This window comes from Euprymna scolopes, chromosome 5, assembly GCF_053919585.1.
Source record: "Euprymna scolopes isolate OS-2025 chromosome 5, ASM5391958v1, whole genome shotgun sequence".
Lineage (NCBI taxonomy): Eukaryota > Metazoa > Mollusca > Cephalopoda > Sepiida > Sepiolidae > Euprymna > Euprymna scolopes.
The window spans coordinates 135,612,715-135,638,235 of NC_136486.1; the positions used below are offsets into that span (position 1 = coordinate 135,612,715).

Consider the following 25,521-nt stretch of genomic DNA (forward strand, 5'->3'; position numbering starts at 1 on the left):
GCTATATGTTGAACACATGCTTCTCCTGGTATGTAATACATTCTCCAATCCATACCACATGTGTCTTTTTATTGTCTTTGCCTTTTCTTTTTTCTTCTCTTATTCTGCTGTCATATCACTTTGTGCAGTTGGCTTGGTCATTTGTATATGTTAGCTGTCATATGCCTGCTGTTGCTGCTGCAAACCCAGTGCTAGCGACTCTTACAGCAGGATCTTACAATAATATTGTATTTACCTGACATTACTTAGGTTGATACAGATATTTTGAGTAGAGGGCTGAGAGAAAAATATTGTAAAATATAGTCATGTTTAGATTCTTTTTTTAATTGGATTAAAAGATTCGTTTAGTTTTTTTTATCTTATTTTTTATTTCGATAAATATTTGATTATTAGTTATATGTATTTTAATTTTGTGTGTATTTTAAGTTATGTATATGCTGCACACATAAACACATATCTTATACAACAGTTTTATACAAAGATGATCAAACATTTCTTGGCAGTTATGTTTAAAAATGCAATTGAAACAAATAAAAATTAAAATTATGATCCCCCCCCAAAAAAAATATGTTGATTACAAATATGTCATTCTTTTTTTTTTAAGAGATCCATTATTAAAAACTGATGTCTAGACACAGAAATCACTTCATACCAAGTTCTCTCCGATTCTCTCTCCTCTGATCTTGAGCATGTGGTACAATGGGGAAAGGAGTGGCTGGTTACTTTTAATGCATCTAAAACCAAGCTTCTCTCTTTACATCATCAATGTTCTGATCCACATCTGGCATCAATTGAAATGAATGGCTCTCGTCTTCAGGAGGCCTCAAGTTTTGACAAGCTTCTGGGCTTGACCTTTACTCCTGATCTTAAATGGAACATGTACATCAAATCTGTTGCCAAGGCTGTTGGAAAAATGGTGGGAACCTTCTATCGATCCAGTAGATATCTCACTGCTGATGCAATTCTCTATCTATATAATAGCCAGGTACGTCCAAAGATGGAATACTGTTGCCACATCTGGGCAGGAGCTGCTAGAAAAGCCTTGTCCTGCCTTGATAGTTCAAAATAGACTTTGTAGCCTTGTATGAGATATCCTTTTCTCTTCCCTGTAACCTCTGTCTCACAGAAGAGATGTTGCGAGTTTGTCTGCTGTATCATTATTTTTATGGAAAGTGTTCGACTGAGCTTCATTCTATGGTCCCCCTCACCAAACTTTCACAAGAAACACTCGTTTAGCTGAAAAAATTATTAATAATTTCCCCCACTCTTTATCTGTGCCTTAACCTAAACGTAGATTCCATGAACAAAGCTTCTTTCTTAGAACTGCACGCCTGTGGAATTGTTTTCCGTTTTCCTGCTTTCCAGTTCAAAGTTCTTCCAAATTTGAAAGATAATATGGTTGTCTTCAAGTCTAATGTAAACAAGTTCTTGATTAGCCGTTCCACTTGTTAACAAATTTACCGAATTTCTATTTACTAATGATTACTATATTGTCCAATTTCTACTGCACACTCTTTAACCCTTATCCTCGAGTGGCTTCTTAGCCTTGATAAGTGGTGATGCCAATGTAAAAAAAAAAATATATATATACACATATATATATATATATATATATATATATGTATATACATGGCAAAAAGAAAGTTTGCACTTGTAATTTTTTTCAAAAACTGCAAATTTAAGCTAAATTTTATGTAACTGTTTAAACAAACTATACCTCATTTGATTGGCCTTTTATTCTTCTATGATTTTACCTGTTCATATTTGACTTTTAATTGAAATATTCTAGTGTTCACGTCAATTTAAAAAAATAACTTCAAATTGAGGAGGCAAAAAGAAAGTCTGCACAATGGAAAATTGTTATTTAAATGTAACTTTAGGACATTAATGCAACACAATTACAACAGGAACACAATGAACTAGTTAATATTTAGTAGCATAGTCCTTCTGGAATTTGAAAGCCTGGAATCTTTTGGGAATTCTTTGAATTAGACTGCAGCAATACTCTGGGGAAAGGGCATCCCACTTTTCTTTAATTTTTGTTCAAAGTTCTTCCAAATTTGAAATTTTATCATTACGTAGCTGTTGCTTGATGTAATGCCATACGTTTTCGAGAAGATTGAGGTCTGGAGATTGCGCAGGCCAATCCAAACACAGAATATCATGCTCTTCCAGGAACCTCTTGACATTGTCAGCTGTGTGAATGGGAGCATTATCTTGCATGAAGATGGGATTATCATCCAAATTCCAACCAAAGTAGGGTAGAAAATGGATAGAAAAAAGTTATGAGCATTTCAATTTTTTTTTTTTGGATTAAAGTGGCCAAAACCATGGGACAAAGCAAAGAAAATAATTTATTGTGGACTGTGTAATCAGTTTTTCCACTTTTCTACATACGAAAATGATGAATAAGTCGATTATGTCACTTTGTAGTCATTGCAGCCGGTTCCACCATCATTATGACACTTAAAATTGATGCTTCCATCAAAAAATCAATGATTGAACTTCATGGGGAAAACCATTCAATACAGAAGATAGCTGATGACTTAAAGCTGTGGAAAAGTACCATTGGGAAAGTTATAAAGGATTTCAAGAATACTAGGAAAATTCTACCACTGAAGAAAAATGGCAGACTTTGAATAACTTCTCCTAGACAAGATTGATTGATTAAGAAGATGGCACTGAACAATAGGTTTCAGACAGCTGCCAGCATTTCTCGTGAATCACATATCTATCATGATATCTCGTGATATCAAAGCAGCTTGTAAAACAGTATCAAGACGCCTGAATGAAATTTGTCTGTTTGCGAGATCACCAGTTAAGAAACCGTTGATAAACAAGAAGAACAAGAAACTCAGATTAAGTTTTGCTCAAGAGCATTTATTGTGGAAAGATGATCAGTGGCGATATTTTTTTTTCTGATGAAAGTAAGTTTAATGTACATGGATCTGATGGGAAGAAATTTATAAGGAGGTTTGCTGGCGAAAGATTTAATAAAAAATGCACAAAGAAAACGGTTAAGTTTGGTGAGGGTAGCGTAATGATGTTTGGAATGATTTCTTGGGAAGGAACGACTGATCTGGTCCGTCTAAACACCAGAGTTAATGGAACAATATACAAGAACTTGTTGAGAGATTATGTCATCCCAATACTTGGAAATTCTGAGTGTGAAAAACCTATTTTCATGCAGGATAACGCCCCCTGCCACAAGGCTAAGCATGTAATGGAATTTTTGAACGTGCAAAATGTGGATGTTTTGGATTGGTCTCCTCAAAGTCTGGACCTAAACCCCATTGAAAACCTATGGTCTACGTTGGGGGACCGTGTGAGTGCAAGATTTGTGGCTAAAACTTAAAGAAGAATGGGCGAACGTTTCACATGATGAATGTCGCCATCTCATTCAATTTTGCAGTAGAAGGTAGAAATAAGTATAAGTAGAAAATAAAGACTTGTTCACTAGATATAAATTGTGTGTCTGCCGATTTTGGTATTTTGATGTTTCAGTGTTATTATTTTTAAATTTATTTTCTTTGTCCCACGGTTTTGGCCATTCTAATTTCAAAAACAATTGAAATCCTCATAACTTTTTTCTATCCTTTATAATGAATTGTAATTAATACAGTGTATCAACATAAGAGATATGTTAAATGTGTGTAAGTTTAATTGTAATCCCTCCCCACCGAATGTTCTGGAGAAATTGAAAAAGACTAAACTGTCCCAGATTTTTGGTCGCTAGTGTATATATATATATATATATATATATATATATATATCAAGTAGAAAGATATCGAAAAATTAAGATTAATTGAATTTCAACAATGGTCATTGATAGTATTCAATCAAAGAGAGCAAATTATTATTTTTTTTTAATTATTCTTCATGTAAATACAGTCATATCTTCCTACGATGTGCAGACTGTTTCAATCATAATTGATCTCATCAAGCAAGAAGATTTAAAAATCCAAAACTTGAGAAGGAGGTAGAAATCTACCTGACTGGTACCCATAAGAAATAAACATAAAATACAAGAGTGTAAAAAATAAAATTAAAGAGACTTATTCATCTGTACTGAGAGGGAGATGACTTATCATTTGAGTTCTTAAATACAGGGTATACTGACGAGGTTTTCCAGAGTGTTGGAAAACACTTCTCCTTAAGGCAACGCTTAAACAGTTTTGTAAGTATGGGGGCAAGTTCTGGTTGGAGCTTTTTCAACACTATAATTGGAATGCCGTCTGGGCCAGTTGCTTTACTGGAATCAAGGTTCTTGATTAGTTTGGCGACCTCGTGCACAGATATTTGTGTGTTGGATAGTGTGTTGTCTGTTGTAGGAGGAAATATGGGGAGTTGATGACCTTCGTCGCAGAGGGTAGAGTTAGCTGCAAAGTTTTTGGCAAATAGTTTGGCCTTGTCTTATGCTGATGAGATGACCTCAGGTCCATTGATAATGGTTGGGATAGAACGCACACATCTGTTCAGGATCCTGTTTGCTATTTGTTTTACAAATCTTACTTATAGATTTGATGCTGCATATTGATACTTTGGTATCAACCCCATCTGTGCTGATGAGAAAATTATATCTAAATAAACATATAATCTCTGAAACTATTGTACACTATCTTTGGTTGATTTTTGTTTCATTTCTTCCAATATGTAGGTGAACCTGTACTAATTCATTAAATTTATTTACTCCACATTTAGTATATATATATATATATATATATATATATATATATATATATATATATATTAATATAAACAAATTTACATGGTTGTGACCCTGGACATGCTATTATTTCGGACAAATGGTCAGTTAAAACCAGAAGTCCTCATCAGGCAACTTAATAAATGGTTGCTTTCCATAGAAGAAACCAGTCCTCAATATATATATTTCCCCAAAATCTCTGGCCCTGATGACGGGGAGACTAAAACTTGCTGTTATGTTTTCAAATGATCTGAAATAACAGCCAGGGAGACTTGATTCCAAATATTTCTCATATGGTATATCTCCCTTCTTTTGGAAATAAGGTACAATCATGAATATCTCCAGTATCAAATAATCTTTATACACTATGAAATTTACTTTATGCATGAATACCAAAGAGAGGAGATATAATATATGAGAAATATTTGGAATCAAGTCTTCCTCTTGCTGTTATTTCAGATCATTTGAAACCATAGCAGCAAGTTTTAGTCTCCCCCTCCATCCAGATCAGAGGTTTTGGGGAAATATCAAATATTTTGTAGTTCATATGCAAAACTACGAAAATAAGTGACTATGATCAAAATATCGGTAAGGGTGCAGTATCTGTCCATCAACAAAAATCCTTTAAAATTACCATTATTATAGGTTTTCAAGGATGCTGGAAATGAAAATGGCAGTTAAAAATCATAGAAAACAAGTAGTTTCCAAGATATGGAGAAATTATAGTTTTAAAAAGTGGAAGATCACCTTTCTATAATAATTTAACATAAAATGCATATCCACTTTATAGCCACCTTTTTTTTTTGGGGGGGGGGCGTCTATTATTTTTTTAGGGGTGGTGTTTATTTGGTAATTGTGGCCTGGTTATACCAACACAAAACCTACCTTAAAAATTTGTTTTCTATAGGTTTTCAGTTGTGCTGAAAACGAATATCACATTTCAATGTTTTGCAAATAAGTATTTTTCCGGATATTAAGCAATGTAATTCTTTATGTTATAAGTGGTGGCCATTGTTCTGCATGCAAGTGCATGCATATTTTTGCTTAATACCTCGAAAAATACTTATTTGTGGAAAATTTAAATGTGACATTTGTTTTCAGTACACCCAAAAACCTAGAGAAAACAAGTTTTTTAAGGTAGGTTTTGTGTTAGTCTACCAGGCCACAATAGACACCACCCCTAAAAAACAGACACCCCAAAAAGGTGGCCATAAAGTGGGTGCTCATTAAATTTATATAGAAAACTAATCACCCACTTTTAAAAACAATAATGTGCGACCTTAAGAACAAATATCATGTAGTTCACTGCACAATTCAGGTCATTAGCTTTCGAACGAGCCTTTTTGTTAAATTCTGATCAGTAATCGCCAAAATTTTGAACTTATAAAATTGCCAAAAAAAGGTGGAATATATATATATATATATATATGGATATATATATATATATATATATATATGGATATATCTATACTGGTAGCCAAATTGAATATTAAAATGCTCATATCTTTGGTTCTATGGGACGAAACTACATGAAAATTTGGAATCTTTTTTGAAGATTATAATATTATTCTATTGTTAAAATGTTATGACAATTGGTAAAAAAGAACTTATATTTTCAAACCAATAAAATATGCCCAAATCTGCCTACATTTGAATATATAGTATCTGGCAGGTAGCTACCTTTGATTTTCTCCCCTACATTTGTTGTTTTTACTGCTTTGGTTGTCTTCCTTACATTTGTCGGTTTTGCTGCTTCAGGTGTCTCTCCTGTGGCCTTGCCAGGCCACTAATGTAACTTCACTCAATAAATCTTACAATACACTATAATTTTATAACTCAAAACTCAAAATTGATACAATCCATTATGGCAGTTTTGGTATAAAAACGAAGTTTAAAGTAAATACACAAAAGCTATCTACTTGAATAACTATAATTTTCAATATTAATAGCACCATATTGTTTGGAAATATTCAATGCTAATAATGTTAAAATTCAATGAGATAACTTGAACATTTTAGTTAATATTCTGATTTTTTTATAAGATGATGACAATAAAAGAACAAACAAGAAAATTATTCTAGAATTTGAAACAAGTTCAGAGAAGTTTTAAATAACATATACACAGATTGTTTTGTTTAAATTTATCAAACAGATGAACATCTAATATATATCTAGTTATCTTTTTAGATTTTCAAAGTCAACCCTAAATAACAACACATCTGATAAGTCAATATTTGATTCAGACTAGCCTTTTTTCCTTTTTTTTTCTTTCACTATGTAATTGATCTGAATATATTCTGTTTGCTTAAATTTCTTTGTAATAATACTTAGATTGACTAGAAAATGCAGATCTGGTATATGTTTATCAGAATTTGAACTATACTATTACTTCTATTAATGTACTACTGTACTATCTTCTGATGCTTCATTCTGGGGAGAGGGTAGTGTAATATGTGTCATGAGACCATACTTCCAGGCATTATTTTCTCCTTTGGGATCAGATAGTGTAGTATATGTTTGTCATGATACCATCCCCTCAAGCACTTCTTAGGTGGGAGTAGTGCAGTATCTGTTCTGTTCTCATGAGACTCCTTCTAAGCATTACCTCCACCTTTTAAGGGGTGCAGTGTACATCAACAAGAAATTATCACAATCAGCTGTTCATGAACAAACTCAGCACTCACATTATATATACTAAAAATATATGCAAGATCAGAGGAAGCATATTATCGGTAGATCTATTTAAAACTCTCGTATTGTTGTTACTCATTTGCACATAAATGTTTTAGACGGTGGAAAGAAGGATGAATGATAATAGAAGTGGTAAGAGGAATGGAATGATTTAAATAATCAAAAGAGGGAGAAGAGGAGAAAGAAGGAAAGAAAGAGAGAGAGAGAGAAAGAGATGAAGAGAAAGACGGAACAAGAGAGAAGAGGTATAATGATATCACAATAATTTCATAAATATTTGGAATTTTCAAATATTTATGAAGTCTTTTTGCAATTTCTAAATAGTGTAGAAAGACGGGGGAAAGAAAATGGAGGAAAAGAAGAGAGGAGAGAGAAAGGATGGAAAGGATGTATTATGACATTACAGAAGGATTTCATAGATATCTTGAAATTCTAAAAAGTTTTTATAAATATTTAATCATATACTAAGTTATGAAAAAATATATGGCAATTAAGCTACACAAAAATTTCTATATTTCATCCTCATGAGAACTCTTTAGGCTAATATAAAAAGTATATATATATATGCATCACAGAAGTACCATTAGTTACAAATCCAAACAAAAGGGACCAATATTTCGTCATCTATATTGGACTCCTTTCGGCCTCTGTTTTATAATATAATACATATAAAGAGAGAGATATAAACAAAGGCTGAAGAGAGTAAACATAAAATATTGGTCCCTTTTGTTTGAATTTGAAACCGACGGTACTGATATTGTTCTGATCTTCTGTAACACATATATGAATAAATATTACAACCTTATTTTTTAAAGATTTTCTAATAATCAAGCACTTTGCTGGAGTTCTTTCTCACTAACCTTACACACACACACACACACACACACATATATATATAATATAAAGTTGAATGTGTGTGTGTGTGTCTGGTCACGAATAGGCTCCTATATGGTTGACTATTTTTAAAAAACTGATTACATATAATGATAGAAGATGTATCGAAACACAGGAATGGGTATGTTTGATCTGGCAGAACGGTGGTTCATTAAAATTGTGGGGTTTGCGTTCGCGCCTGGTCCACAAAGTATGGAAATAAAAAATATTTAAAAATTAAAAAAAAACGTTTACAAGTGTTTATAAAAAAATATTTAAAAATTAAAAAAAAACGTTTACAAGTGTTTTTGATATAGATGTATATAAGAATACTTTGATAAGTATGTTTTAACTTAAATAGGGATGGTATAATAAAATTGTGGGGTCTGCGTTCGCGCCTGGCCTCCATAGAATAGAAATAGGCACAAATTTTAATAAAGACTTTTCATATCTATCTGTATAAGTATACTTTGATAATTATGTTTCAGTTTGAAGAAATATGGTATAATAAAATTATGGGGTGTTCGTTTGCACCTGACCTCCATAGAATTGAAATAAGTCACAAAGTTTAACAAGGTATTTTAATATAGATCCACAGAATATTGTGATAAGTGTTTCAGTGTGAACAGGTATGGTATAATAAATTATGGGGTTTATCTATTTTATTTTTAATTTTATCATATTTTGCTTGGGTTTTGATACCCCCAAATTCAACCCAAATTGACAACCCTTCCTTTTCATAACCTATCATACTTTCATAAATCAGAGTCCATTTTCTGTAGGCTGTTTTTGAACCCAGTCAACAATGTGTACTTTTGCTAGTACATATATATATATATATATATATATATATTACAAGTACTGGCCCAATAGGTTTGGGGTGGTCTAGTTTATGATAATAATCCCAGCATTAATTATTTTATCTTTTTTTAATTGAAAGATACGATTATGTTTCGGGCGGTTAATGGCTTTAATTAATGATTAATGCCATGTGCACTCAGCAACCTGGGTGGTCATAGCAGATTACCTTTCTGATTGCTGCCCTTTTATTGTTTTGTTCATTGCTCCCGCATGCAAGGTGCTTAGAAAATAGCTTATATATAGCCCGCAGGCAAGATGTATCCTTCAAATATAAATAGACTTTATATGCTTGTGTTTGTTTCACCTGCACAATTAGTATGTATGCTTGTGTACGATAAACAGAAACACAGGCATTTAAGAAATTTGAAACATGCAATGAAACATTTGCTTGAAGCAGATTGCAATCTACAACAATGACAAATTATTTTAAGTTAGATTAGTCTGTCTGCAACTTTTCATAAGCAAATGCGTCTAGATATGCAGTTACATTTCAATTAGATGCTTTGTCTAACTGACATAGTATTCCCATCACTAAATACACTGATTGAATTGGTGCATCTACAATTAGAGACTTTATCCATTAGATTGTTTGTCATGCTTAAGTTTAACAGAACAGTTTCTTGGCATACCCTGCTTAAGTTTAACAGAACCCATTTAAATCAGTCTGTCCTGCTTAAGTTTGAAATAGCATTTTCTTGGTATATCATGCTGAAGTTAAAAATAGTATTTTCAACAGTCTGTCATGCTTAAGTTTGAAATAGCATTTTCTTGGCATATCATGCTGAAGTTAAAAATAGCATTTTCAACAGTCTGTCATGCTTAAGTTTGAAATAACAATTTCTTGGCATATCATGCTGAAGTTAAAAATAGCATTTTCAACAGTCTGTCATGCTTAAATTTGAAATAACATTTTCTTGGCATATCATGCTGAAGTTAAAAATAGCATTTTCAACAGTCTGTCATGCTTAAGTTTGAAATAGCATTTTCTTGGCATATCATGCTGGTTAAAAATAGTATTTTCAACAGTCTGACATGCTTAAGTTTGAAATAGCATTTCCTTGGCATATCATGCTGAAGTTAAAAATAGCATTTTCAGCAATTTGCAATGCTTAAGTTTGAAATAGCATTTTTTGTTTTAATGTTACAATTAAGTGTGAAATAACATTTTCATTACTTAAAATTTTCTTTTGCCAAGCTTTAAATAACATCTTTGTTAGTTTGTCAGGCCCAAATTATAAATATCACTTTCATAGTATGTTATGATTAAGTTTGAAAGAGCATCTTTGTAAGTCTGTCAAGCTTAAGTTATAAATATTTTTATCCTCGGGCTGTCATGCTTAACTTTTTAAACAGCATCTTTGCTGGAAATTACAATTAATTTTGAAATAGTTCTTTTTGCCAATGACAATTTTCTTTTATCTGTAAGTTTTAAATAATATATGTCAGTTAGTCATGTTTAAGCTTAAAATAACACTTTTGTCAATCTGCCATTTCGAAGTTTGAAATAACATTTTAATCAGTCTTGCCATGCTTAAATTTGAAATAATATTTTCATTAGTCTTTTATTATTTTTTTTTTTTTATTACATTTTCACCCCAAACAAGGCACATAGCCACTTTTTGTAGGGGGCTACTATCAGGGACATAAGCATCAGGGGTACTATGTAGGGAGTTGGGCAGCAAGATGTCGGTTCACGTTACACTTGAACTTCTACATGTCAGTACAGTTGGGGAAGCAGGGAACTGGAAAAGGATTCCAAAGTCTAGAGGTTATGGGGAAGAAGCTACTGGAGTAGAAGGCTCTCTTACATCACGAAATCTCTACTGTGAAGGGGTGGGATTTAGCTGCTTGTCAGGTTGGTCAGGGGTATTTACATCTTGTCATGCTTAAGTTTGAAAGGTATTTTTGTTGGATAGTTATTCCTATCAACTAGAATTTTTTATTTGTCTGTCATTCTCAAGTTTGAAAAAAACATTTTTGATAATCTGTCACACTTAAGGTTGAAAAAAAATGTTTGTCAATTTATCACATTTAAGTCTGAAAAACGCATTTTTGCCAATCTGTCACACTTAAGGTTGAAAAAAAACACGTTTTTATCAATCTGTCACACTTAAGGTTGAAAAGATTTTTTTGTCAATCTGTCACACTTAAGTTCAAAAAACACATTTTTGTCAAAAGTTTTAAAAAAAAAGAGTTCAAAAAACATTTTTAGTTGAAAATACATTTTTGTCAATCTGCCACACTTAAGTTTCCAACAGCAAAAATCATTAGTTTGTCACACTTAAATTTATTATCGTTTACTCTCGTCTATCTAAACTAAAATAATTTTTTTGGTTTTCAATTTTTTTATCAGTTTGTCTAAGCTAGGGAAGGGGCATTCTACCAGATGTCAAACACTTATCCACTAACTCAGATATTCCAACCGAGAGATCTTTTTAAGATTCTGATCATCCCTTTAAGTGCAATTGGTTGAATCTCTTTTGCATTGGTTCATCATAAATTTGCCAGGAAGTTTTTAAAAATATTTTTTATGAGTCCAGTTGTTCCTAATTACTGGAATAATAGAGATCTTTTTTTTTTTACATAGGCATCACCGCTGATCAAGGCCCAGAGGTCCCTCAAGGATAAGGGTTAAAGAGTGTACACTAGTCAATTGGACAATATGGTAATCATTAGTAATGGAAATTTGATAAATTTCTTAACTTAAGTGGAATGGCTCATCAAGAACTTGTTTACGTTGGACTTGAAGACAACCATATTGTAGTCAGCTGGAAAGCAGGCAAACAGAAGATAGTTCCACAGGTGTACAGTTCTAAGAAAGAAACTTTGTTCATGGAATCTACATTAAGGTTTAGGCACAGATAAAATTCCAATTTCTTTCATAAGACCTTGGTATTTAGTTATCTTTTCTCTCTCAGCTCTATTTAATCCAGCATCATTGGGGATGCTAACTTTTACTAAGGGTTTTTGTTTCTTTTTTCCATCTCATATTATTATGTGGATTATGTACGACTTATTTCCAACTATTCTTTCAGGACCTGTTGCTGCATGCAATATTCAACTTTTTACATGATTGTCCAGTGGAGATATTTACACACTCCATTGCATCACATTATATAGTAGCCCCTCCCTCCCCCAGCAGAACCGTACAGTTGGATGTCAGGTGGCTCACACTCTCTACTTCTGTGTGGCAAAACCTGCACTTGCTGTCATTTCTACTAACAGTTTTTAAGTTATTAGACATACAAACTTAAAATTTGGTATGAATGGTACCAAACCGATGTAGATTGTCCTGAGAGGGGGGGGGGGAAGGGGGGCTGTATTTGAATTTGTTTTTATGAAGAGAGCACGAAACCCACCACTGAAAAAATATTTCTTTAAATTTAAATGAAAACTTTATCAAATTTTGATGATGTTAAGATTAACTGTACAAAATTAATACTTTTCTAAGTCCATAATTTTAGTCATGGTCTGTAACATATATATGGTAAAACTGTAATATATTTATGCTTTCTGCCAATGCTAAATCAGTGTGCATGAAGCTAAATTTGGCTGCCCATATGTTTGAGGACTATATTTTCACATGAAGAGAAAACTAGACAACTCCAGGAACAGCCATTTCATCGTACGATCTTACTAAGTTGCATCCATTTACGTTTGGTGTGAAAAAAAAATAAAACTCCTCCACCAGAAACTGAAAGTTCCAGTTAACATGATTAGTTTGGTTGGTTTGTTTTATGGCATATCAACCATTTTCAGGTTATTTAATGCTGAATCCAATCATTTTGGTAAAATATTTTATGCTTCAGGTTATTTATATTTGTTAAATATTAATTCATAGAGTTTGATTAAGAAGAACAGAAAGTTTGCATCATTTGCGAAAATGGATTGGGAGGAATATGACGAATGCAATCAATGGTATCAGATAATGTGCCGTAATGAAAATGGTGGGCTGAGCAGCTATGCCTAGTTATTTCTTTCTGTTCTGAGGGATGTTTATGTGCCTTGTTACAAGGCGGGTAATAGTAATGTTGTATGGTGGTGGAATTTCAAGTAATACAAATGGTACCTACATAATTGCCATGTCGCAAATAGTAACATATCCAAAAATTACAGAAAACGATAAAGTAGAAAAATAATTATTAATAAAAAACAGTTTTCGATAAAGTTTAGATGGGGAATAAAACTTGTCTAACATTTTGAATTACGTTCATCATGTGACATAAGCAATAGAACTTAATTATCTCCCCTGCCAGTTTATCTCTTTTTTAGTAAGTGTGATATAGGGATTTCACAAATTTCTTTTTTCATTAATAACTATTTTTCTGCCATATATCGTTTCTCGTAATTTTTGGATATGTTACTATTTGAGACCTGACAATTATGTAGGTACCATATGCTTCACTTGAAATTCAATATTTTTTCATTATTATAATATAGAAGCTATTTTTTCTTTCTTTTTCAAGTTTAGTTTTAGTTTACACATTTTTTATGGAAATATGTTTTAATTTTAGTGAAGAAGAAAGAAAGGAAATGAAAAAAAATTCTATGATTATGGGATCTGCTTCAAAAATATTTTATTTATTTTAAGAAAAATAAAACACATCCTTTGGTTTCTAGATTTTGTAAATAATTACAAATTCACAACATTTAAAAAAAGTGAGACTATATTTTGATATATAAAAATAAAAATATATTACAAAAAATGTAAGTTTGCTTTGTCTTAATATATGGTCTGTCGAATTATTTTCTGTTTATTACGAAAATGATACATTCTGGAGATGTGTCAATTCAATCTGCGCATTTCACAAAACAAAAAAAAATTTTTAATTTAATCCTGATAGACCACCAAAATGATATTACAAAATCGAGCCAGACGAAACATAAGTATTTCTATTTTAAATTTCAGTGTGACAGACCACCTGAAATGCTATTTTAAACTTCAGTGTGACAGATCACCTGAAATGCTATTTTAAACTTCAGTGTGACAGATCACCTGAAATGCTATTTTAAACTTCAGTGTGACAGATCACCTGAAATGCTATTTTAAACTTCAGTGTGACAGACCACCTGAAATGCGTTTTCAAACATAAACCTGACAGACTACTAGAAATATTCTTTTAAGCATAAGTCCAACAAACAGCTGTAGTAAATAGTATTTTATTCTGAAGCCTGACAGACCTCTGGAAATGCTATTTCAAAATTAAGCCTGATTGAAGACTGGAAATGCTGTTTCAAACGTAAGTATGACAAAGATGTTATTTCAAAGTTAAGTGCAACAAGCCCAACCTACAAATAGAGACTCTCATAAAGAACTCTGAATGCACTCATAAAAAGATGCAGTAAATCTGCAAGTTCAAAAATGAAAATGCTATTTCAAACTCAATCATAATAGACTGATTGAATGACATAACTTAAGCGATGTGTGGTTTTATTTTAAACAGAATAAAAGAATTTTAAAATATTTTACCAGATGGTTTGCTTTCTTTTTCTGCAGCATATTTTGCTTGTACTAATCCTGGTTCACAGTCATCGCATGTGTCATATCCAACATGGATGTGAACGGAGAGTTTCGTCTCACCAACTGTCAACCAATCCTCATGAGAGAGCGTCACTGGCTTATGACCCTGCAACACAATAAATGAAGCATTTTAACGAAAGTTCAAAATTATGTTATTATTTTTTCAGACTGTTATCCTCATCTTGATTTTTTTTTTTTTTTTTTTTTTTTACACAGGGATCACCACTTATCAAGGCCCGGAAGCCAGTCAGGGATAAGGGTTATTGCAAGTACATTACGTTAGTGTGGAGATTTGATGAAGTGTTTAATTAAGGGGGCGGTTCATTAGGAATTTGTTAACATTGGACTTGAAGACATCCAAGTTGTAGTCCGGAGGGAAGCAGGCAGACGGAACAGAGTTCCACAGGCGTGCAATTCTAAGAAAGAAGCTTTGTTCATGGAATCCGCGTTTTGATTTAGGCACAGATATAGAGTGGCGGAAATTTTTCACAGTGGATTCAGCTAGACGGCTGTTTTTCATGAAAGATTGGCGAGGGGGGACCAGAGATTGGAGTTCAGACGAGCACCTACCATAGAAATAACGATAAAACAAGGATAGGCTTGCAACGTCTCTTCTGTGGGAGAGAGGTTGCAGGGTAGAGAAAAGGGCATCCCCCACTAAGCCATGAAGTCTATTTTGTACTCTGTCAAGGCAGGATAGGCTGCTTTTAGCAGTTCCTGCCCAGATATGGCAACAGTATTCCATATTGTTATGTTCAGAATGTTTCAACCATCACTAGATTATGGCCTTCTTTGGTTCTCTTTTTTTAATAGTTGATAACTTTGGGGGAATTTTCAAACTAAACCCCTTATTTATTCCTTTGAGAGTACATTGTTCTCATACACAGCATCCCATGTCTTTTAGGTACTTTTTGAACGCATAGCCTGTTTGTATTATTTGGATCATTAAGACTACTGTTCTCATCTTGAGTGTTATTCTCACAATGTTTCATCTGATGTAATTGCCAACCTTCTTCAGGAGTATCTCGTCAAACTCAGGAATTTTTCTGTCGTCAAACTTGAGAATCTGCATGGAATTTCAACGAGAATCCTATGCTTAATTCACAAATGGTAGCATGCTCTCATTCTGTCAGCCATGACTGAACAGAAGTGTAATGTAATGTGTAATTCTCATGTGTAATGTAATTAACAATTGTATTCTTAGTATTACCTGAGGTACTGAGCTTTTAACCTCTAGTGTCACTTAGAACTGAATTTGATCTAGTATTTTATCCGTTATACAATGAGTCTCAAGATGAGAACAGTAGTCTAGATAATCTAAATAACGCAAATCATCAATCCTCATCTAAAAAATAGGGAAACATAACATAGCAAAGTGTTCTGTTATAGATATTCTGGGCTGAATTTGACTTAGAAGTTAGGAGTTCAATCTCTGTTGAAAGAAGTTAAGAACAATTATGTAAAATATTGAATAAATATGGTATGAGATCAGTCTAAATGAGAGGAACAAATAAGGGGGTCAGCTTGAAATGTCTGGATGGTTAACCGACTATAAAAAAAAATTATTTAGTAAAGGCGCACAAGTACACCAGCTAAATTACACCCCTACACAATAGAGATCCCTAGATGTAAAAGAGCTTTCTACTCCAGTAGTTTCTTCCCTAAAACATCTAGACTTTGGAATTCCCTTCCGGGTCCCTGCTTCCCCAATTGTACTGACATGCAGAAGTTCAAGTGTAGCATGAACCGACATCTTGCTGCCCAACTTCCTACATAGTACCCCCAGTAGCTTATGTCCCTGATAGTAGCCCCCTACATCAAAGTGGCAATGTGCCTTGTTTGGGGTGAAAATGTAAAAAAAAGAAAAAAGTACATTATAATCCCCTTCACAGAGCAACTGTGTTCCAAAATTCATAATGATCAGTTAGTTTAGGAGTAAATCCTGTACACATAAATATATTCACAAATGCACATATCTAACTTTATATAGAGATGAGAAGCTTTAGAATGTCTTACCTGAAACACTTTTTTCTCATTGACACAAGGGGCTGTATGTTTACAGTACCCTTTCACTGTATAACATTGTTTTTTATCATCAAATGAAATCTTGGCAAGTAACTGTAAAAAAGAATTTCATAATGAGAATCAAAAATAAAATTTAAAAGTAATTCAATGCTTCTTTATAATCATTCTGATATTAAAAGGAAATGTTCCGATCAATAATATAAATTTGCCTTAAACTTTCAACAGCAGTGACGGATTTTCACGAGATCGGTATTGTTTTGTCAACCCTTCCGATGGCAAATATTGAGAAATTGGCTGAAACATTAATTCCTTCACCCTCACCTGGGCATTTTTCTACAGGGGGGGGGTCGCTTTTTTTACCGATATTTTCGAAAGTCATCCCCTCTTTTTGATTGACTAGCCTTAATTCAAACCTTTGCCATTTCCGGTGTGGCGATAGATGCGACGGTCATGTTTTTTTCCTCCTTCACAGTACGAGTTCGAGTCTGTCTGCCTACTACTACTTTTTTTTTTTTTTTGCTCAACACACCTCCAAACACCGGGGCAATACCGGGCACACAAGCTAAAATGTAATGCCAAAATTGTAATGCTAAAGATGTAATGCTACAAATGTAATGGCAAAATTGTAATGTAAAAAATGTAATCCAAAAACTGCAATGCCAAAAATGTGATGTCAAACATGTAATGCTAAAAATGTAATGCCAAACATGTAATGCTAAAAATGTAATGCCTAAATTGTAATGTTAAAAATATAATCCGAAAACTGTAATGCTGAAAATGTAATGCTAAACATCTAATGCCACAAATGTAATGCTAAGACTGTATTGCAAAAATGTAATGCCAAAAATGTGAATCTAAAAACGTAATACTAAACATGTAATGCTGAAAATGTAATGCTAAAAATGTAATGCACAAATTGTAATTCATAACATGTAATGTTAAAAATGTAATAAAAAAAATGCAATGCTAAACATGTAATGTAAAAAATGTAATGACAAAAATGTAATGCTAAAAATGTAATGCCAAAAATGCAACTCTAAAAATGTAATGCCAAACATGTAATGCTAAAAATGTAATGCCAAACATGTAATGCTAAAAATGTAATGCCAAACATGTAATGCTAAAAATGTAATGCCAAACATGTAATGCTAAAAGTGTAATGCCCAAATTGTAATGTTAAAAATATAATCCGAAAACTGTAATGCTGAAAATGTAATGCTAAACATCTAATGCCACAAATGTAATGCTAAGACTGTATTGCAAAAATGTAATGCCAAAAATGTGAATCTAAAAACGTAATGCTAAAAATGTAATGCTGAAAATGTAATGCTAAAAATGTAATGCACAAATTGTAATTCATAACATGTAATGTTAAAAATGTAATAAAAAAATGCAATGCTAAACATGTAATGTAAAAAATGTAGTGACAAAAATGTAATGCTAAAAATGTAATGCCAAAAATGCAACTCTAAAAATGTAATGCCAAACATGTAATGCTAAAAATGTAATGCTAAAAATGTAATGCTAAAAATGTACTGTTAAAAATGTAAATCTACAAATGTAATGTTAAAAATGTAATGCTAAAAATATAATGCTGAAAATGTAATGCTGAAAATGTTATGACAAAAATGTAATACCAAAAATGTAATGCTAAAAATCTAATGCCACAAATGTAATACTAAGACTGTATTGCAAAAATGTAATGCTAAAAATGTGAATCTAAAAACGTAATGCTGAAAATATAATGCTGAAAATGTAATGTAAAAAATGTGATGCCAAACCTGTAAATCTAAAAATGTAATGGCAAAAATGTAAATCTACAAATGTAATGCTAAAAATGTAATGCTAAAAAAGTAATGCTAAAAATGTAATGCCAAAGATGTAATGTTAAAAATGTAATGGCAAAAATATAATGCCAAAAATGTAATGCTAAAAATGTAATGTCAAATATAATGTAAAAATGTAATGCTAAACAGTAATGCTTAAAATCTAATGCTAAAAATGTAATGCCGAAAATATAATGCCAAAAATGTAACGCTAAAACTGTAATGCCAAAAATGTAATGTTAACAAAGTAATGCTAAAACTGTACTGCTAAAAACGTTAATGCTGAAAATGTAATGTCCAAAACGTAATGCCAAAAATGTAATGCTAAATATGTAATGTCAAATGTAATGTTTAAAATGCAATGCTAAAACTTTAATGCCAACAATGTAAGGCTAAAAATGTAATGCCAAAATTATAATGTTAAACATGTATTCCGAAAATGTAATGCTAAAAGGGTAATGCTAAAAATGTAATGTTAAAAATGTAATGCTGAAAATGTAATGTTAAAAATGTAATGCTGAAAATGTAATTCTAAAAACGTAATGCTTAAAATGTAATGACAAAAAATGTAATGTTATAAATGTGCTGCATAAAATGTGATCCGTAAAATTTAATGCGAAAATGTCATGCTGAAATGTAATGATGAAAATGTAATGCTAACAAGGTAATGCTAAAAATGTAATGCTGAAAATATTAATGCTTAAAACGTAATGCTACAAGTGTAATGCTAAAAAATTAACGCAAAAAATGTAATGCTATAAATGTAATGCAAAGATTTAATCCCAAAAATGTAATGCTAAAAATGTAATGCCAAAAATGTAATGTTAAAAATGTAATGCTAAAACTGTAATGCTAAAACTGTAACTTGTAATGCTAAAACTGTAACTTAAAATGTAATGCTAGAATGTAATGCTAAAACCTAATGCAAAAATGTAATGCTAAAAATGTACTGCTAAATCTGTAAGGCCAAAAATGTAATGGCAAATGTAACGTTAAAAAAGTAATACTACAACTGTAATGCTAACAATGTAATGCAAAAAATGTAATGCCAAAATTGTAATGTAAAAATCTAATCCGAAAAATGTAATACTTAAAGGGTAATTCTAAAAATATAATGCTAAAAATGTAATGCCAAAAATGTAATGCTGAAAATGTAATGCTAAAACTGTAATGCCAAAAATATAATTCTAAAAATGTAATGCTGAAAATATAATGTCAAAAATGTGATGCTTAAAATGTAATCCTAAAAATGTAATGCGAAAAAAATAGTGCTAAAAATGTAATGCTAAAAAGGTAATGCTAAAAATGTAATGCCAGAAGTTGTAATGCTAAAAACGTAATGCCGCAAATGTAATGCTAAGACTGTATTGCAAAAAATGCAATGCTAAAAATGTAATGTAAAAATCTAATGCTAAAAATGTAATGCCAAAAATGTAATGCATAAAATGTAAGGCTAAAAATGTAATGCTAAAAATGTAATGTCAAATGTAATCTCAAAAATGTAATGCTAAAACTATAATGCCAAAAATGTAATGCCAAAATTGTAATGTTACTAATGTAATGCTAAAACTGTAATGTTAAACATGTAATGACAAACATGTAATACTAAACATGTAATGCTAAAAATGTAACGCTAAAAATGTAATACCAAAATTGTAATGTTAAAAATGTAAGGTTAACACTGTAATGCTACAAATGTAATGTTAAAAATGTAATGCTAAAAATGTAATGCCGAAAATGCAATGCTAAAAAATGCAGTGCCAAAAATGTAATGCTCAAAAATGTAATGGCAGAAAGGTAATGCTAACAATGTAATGCCAAAAATGTAATGCTTAAAACGTAATGCCACAAATATAATGCTAGTACTGTATTGCCAAACATGAAATGCCAAAAATGTAATGCTAAAAACGTAATGAACAAAAAGAAATGTTAAAAATGTATTCCGAAAAATGTAATGCTAAACATATAATGTCAAAAATGTAATGCAAAAAATGTCATGCCAAAAATTTAATGTTAAAATGAAATGCTATAAATGAAAGGCCAAAAACGTAATGCTCTCAATGTAATGCGAAAAATGTAATGTCAAATGTAATGTTAACAATATAACGCAAAAATATAATGGCAAAATCGTAATGCTAAATATGTAATGGTAAAACTGTACGGCTAAAAATGTAAATTAAAATGTGATGTTATAAATGTAATACTAAAAATGTAATGCCGAAAATGTACAACAAAAAATGTAATCCTAAAAATGTAATGCAAAACTGTAATGCCAAAAATGTAATGTTAAAAATGTAATGCTAAAACTGTAATGCTTAAAATGTAATGCTAGAATGTAATGCTAAAACGTAATGTTAAAAATGTAATGCTAAAAATGTAATGCTAAAAATGTAATACTACAAATGTAATGTACAAAAATGTAATGCTAAATATTTAATGGCAAATGTAATGTTAAAAAAGTAATGCTAAAACTGTAATGCCAACAATGTAACGCAAAAAATGTAATGCCAAAATTGTAATGACAAAATTGTAATGTTAAAAATCTAATCCAAAAAATGTAATGCTAAAAGGTTAATGCTAAAACTGTAATGCTCAACATGTAACGTTGAAAATGTAATGCTAAAACTGTATTGTCAAAAATATAATGCTAAAAATGCAATGCCAAAAATGTAATGCTACAAATGCGACATATTTAATGCCAAAAACCTAATGCTGAAAATGTAATGCTGAAATTTTATTGTTAAAAATGTAATCCTAAAAATGTAATGCCAAAAATGTAATGCTAAATATATAATGCCAAAAATGTAATGTAAAAAATGTAATGCTAGAACTGTAACGCTAAAAATTTAATCCGAAAAATGTAATGCTAAAAACGTAATGCTGAAAACGTAATGCCAAAAATGTAATGCTGAAAATGTAATGCCAAAAATTTAATGCCAAAATTTTAATGTTAAAAATCTAATGCCAAAAATGTAATGCTAAGACTGTATTGTCAAAAATGTAATGCTAAAACTCTAATGCTAAAAATCTAATGTTAAAAATATAATCCGAAAAATGTAATGCTGAAAATATAATGCTAAAAATGTAATGCCATAAATGTAATGCCAAAAACCTAATGCTACAAATGTAATGCTAAGACTGTAATGCAAAAAATGTAATGCTAAAAATGTAATGCTAAAAATGCAATGCTAAAAATGTAATGCTAAAAATATAATGCCACATATGTGATGCTAAAAATCTAATGCTGAAGATGTAATGCTACAAATGTAATGCCAAAAATGTAATGTTAAAAATGTAATTCTAAAAATGTAATGCACAAAATGTAATGCCAAAAATGTAATGCCTAAACTGTAATGCTACACTGGAATGCTAAAAGTGTAATGCTGAAAATGTAACGCCAAAACTGTAATGCTTAAAATGTTATGCCAAAAATGTAATGCTAAAAATGTAATGCTAAAAATGAAATCTTAAAAATGTAATGTAAAACTATAATGCCAAAAATGTAATGTTAAAAATGTAATGCTAAAACTGTAATGCTTAAAATGTAATGCTAGAATGTAGTTCTAAAACGTAATGTTAAAAATGTAATGCTAAAAAGGTAACGCTAAAAATGTAATGCTAAAAAGGTAACGCTAAAAATGAAATGCTAAAAAGGTAACGCTAAAAATGTAATGCTAAAAATAAATGCTAAATATGTAATGGCAAATGTAATGTTAAAAAGTAATGCTAAAACTGTAATGCCAACAATGTAACGCGACAAATGTAATGCCAAAATTGTAATGTTAAAAATCTAATCAAAAAAATGTAATGCTAAAAGGGTAATGCTAAAACTGTAATGCCAAAAATGTGATGCTTAAAATGTAATGCTAAAATGTAATGCACCAATGTAATGCCAAAAATATAATGCTATAAATCTAATGCAAAAAATATGGTGCCAAAAATATAATGCTAAAAAGGTAATGCTACAAACCTAATGCTAAAAATATCATGTCAAAAATTATAATGCTTAAAACGTAATGTCGCAAATGTAATGCTAAAAATATAAGTTAAAAATGTAATGAAACAAATGTAATGCTAAAAATGGAATGTCAAATGTAATCTTAAAAATGTTATGCTAAAACTATAATGCCAAACATGTAATGCCAAAATTGTAATGTTACTAATGTAATGCAAAAACGTAATGCTAAAAATGTAATGCCAAACATGTAATGCTATAAATGTAATGCAAAAAATGTAAAGCTAGAAATGTAATGCTAAAACTGAAATGTTAAAAATGTAATGCTAAAAATGTAATACTAAAAATGTAATGCTAAAAATGTAATACTAAAAATGTAATGCTAAAAATGCAATACTAAAAATGTAATGCTAAAAATGTAATGCTAAAATGAAATACCAAAATTCTAATGTAAAAAATGTAAGGCTAAAAATGTAATGCTTAAAATGTAATGTTAAAAATGTAATGCTAAAAATGTAATGCTACAAATATTATGCCAAAAATGTAATGCTTAAAACGTAATGCCACAAATGTAATACTAAGACTGTATTGTTAAAAATGTAACGCTAAAAATGTAATGCTTAAAATGTAATTCCAAAAATGTAATTCTAAAACTGTAATGCAAAAAATATTATGCTAAAAATTTAATGTCACAAATGTAATGCTAAAAATGTAGCGCAAAAAATGTAATGCTAAAAACGTAATGCCAAAAATGTAACGCTGAAAATGTAATGCCAAAAATGTAATGTTTAAAATGTAATCCGAAAAATGTAATGCTAAAAATGTCATGCAAAAATGTAAGCCTAAAAATGTAATGCAAAAAATGTAATACTAAAGTTGTAATGCTAAAAATGTAATGCTTAAAATGTAATGGCAAAAATGTAATGTTAAAAATGTAATGCCAAAAAAGTAATGCAAAAAATGTAATGCTAAATATGTAACGCTACACATGATAAAAATGTAATGCTAAAAATGTAATGCTAACAATGTAATGCCGAAAATACAATGCTAAAAATGTAATGCAAAAAATGTAATGCTTAAAACGTAATGCCACAAATGTAATGCTAAAACTGTAATGCTAAAAATGTAACGCGAAAAATTATATGCTGAAAATGTAACGCTAAAAATGTAATGCCAAATGTGTAATGCTAAAAATGTAATGCTAAATCTGTAATGCTAATTATATATTGCTTAAAATATTTTTCCAAAAATGTAATGTTAAAAATGTAATGTACAAAATGTAATGCTAAAATGTAATGCTAAAAATGTAATGGCAAAGATGTAATGCCAAAAATATAATGCTAAAAATGTAATGCCAAAAATATAATGTTAAAAATCTGATTCCACAAATGTAATGCCAAAAATCAAATGCTGAAAATGTAATGCTAAAAATGTAATGCCAAAAATGTAATGTTTAAAATCTAATGCCACATATGTATGCTAAAACTTTATTACCAAAAATATAATCCTCAAAATGTAATCCTAAAAATGTAATGCTGAAAATGTAATACCAAAAATGTAAAGTTAAAAATGTAATGCTACAAATGTAATGCCAAAAATGTAATGCTAAAAAAAAAATGCAAAAAATGTAATGCTAAAAATGTAATGCCAAAAATTTAATGCTAAAAATGTAATGTTAAAAATATAATGCCACAAATTAAATGCTAAGATTTTATTGTCAAAAATGTAATCCTAAAAATGTAATGCTAAAAATGTAATGCCAAAAATGTAATGAAAAAAATGTAATGTTAAAAATCTAATGCCAAAAATGTAATGCTAAGACTGTATGTAAAAAAAAAAAATTGCTAATCTGTAATGCTACAAATCTAATCTTTAAATGTAATGCCAAAAATTTTATGCTAAAAATCTAATGCTACAAATGTAATGCTAATACTGTATTGCCAAAAATGTAAATCTAAACATGTAATGCCGAAAATGTAATGCTAAAAGTGTAATGCTAAAAATGTAATGGTAAAAATGTAATGTTAAAAATGTAATGCTTAAACTGTAATGCCAAAAATGTAATGCCAAATATGTAATGCTAAAAATGGAATGTCAAAAATGTAATGCTAAAAATGTAATGCTCAAAATGAATGCCAAAAATGTAATGCCGAAATTTTAATGTTAAAAATGTAATCCTAAAAATGTAATACCAAAAATGTAATGCTAAAAATATAATGCCAAATATGTGATGCCAAAAATATAATGCCGAAAATGTAATGCCAAAAATGTAATGTACAAAATCTGATGCTAAAAAAGTAATGCACAAAATGTAATGTTAAAATGTAATGCTAAAAATGTAATGAAAAAATGTAATGCTAAAACTGTAATGCTAAAAATGTAATGCCAAAACAGTAATGCCAAAAATGTGATGCTAAAAATGTAATGCCAAAACTGTAATGCTAAAAATGTAATGTTAAAAATATAATGCCACATATATAATGCTAAGACTGTATTGTCAAAAATGTAATGCTAAAACTGTAATGCTAAAGATCTGATGTTAAAAATATAATCCGAAAAACGTAATGCTGAAAATATAATGCTAAAACTGTAATGCCAAAATTTAATGCTTAAAATGTATTGCCAAAAATGTAATGCTAAAAATGTAATGCCAAACATTTAATGCTAAAAGTCTAATGCTACAAATGTAATGCTAAGACTGTAATGCAAAAAATGTAAATCTAAACATGTCATGCTGAAAATGTAATGCTTAAAATGTAATGCTGAAAATGCAATACCAAAAATGTAATGCCAAAAATGCAATGCCAAAAATGTAATGCTTAAAATGTAATGCGACATATTTAATGCCAAAAACCTAATGCTGAAAATGTAATGCCGAAATTTTATTGTTAAAAATATAATCCTAAAAATGTAATGCTAAAAATGTAATGCCAAAAATGTAATGTAAAAAATGTAATGTTAAAAATGTAATGCTAGAACTGTAACGCTAAAAATTTAATGCTAAATGCCAAAAATGTACTGCTAAAAATGTAATGCCAAAAATGTAATGCCAAAATTATATGTT

The 25,521-nt window shown here is 30.5% G+C and overlaps 1 protein-coding gene across 2 annotated transcripts in view; it reads right to left on the minus strand.

The window, feature by feature from the left end:
- Nucleotides 1–25,521, minus strand: part of LOC145276994 (uncharacterized) — a 111,262-nt gene that overhangs the window by 47,277 nt on the left and 38,464 nt on the right. For both annotated transcript variants that reach the window (XM_080128571.1, XM_080128572.1), the window contains exons 9-10: nt 16,668–16,769; nt 14,601–14,757 (exon numbers count right to left, since the gene is read on the minus strand). In XM_080128571.1, the coding sequence (XP_079984697.1) occupies nt 14,601–14,757; nt 16,668–16,769 (259 nt within the window). The remainder of the gene's footprint in view (nt 1–14,600; nt 14,758–16,667; nt 16,770–25,521) is intronic.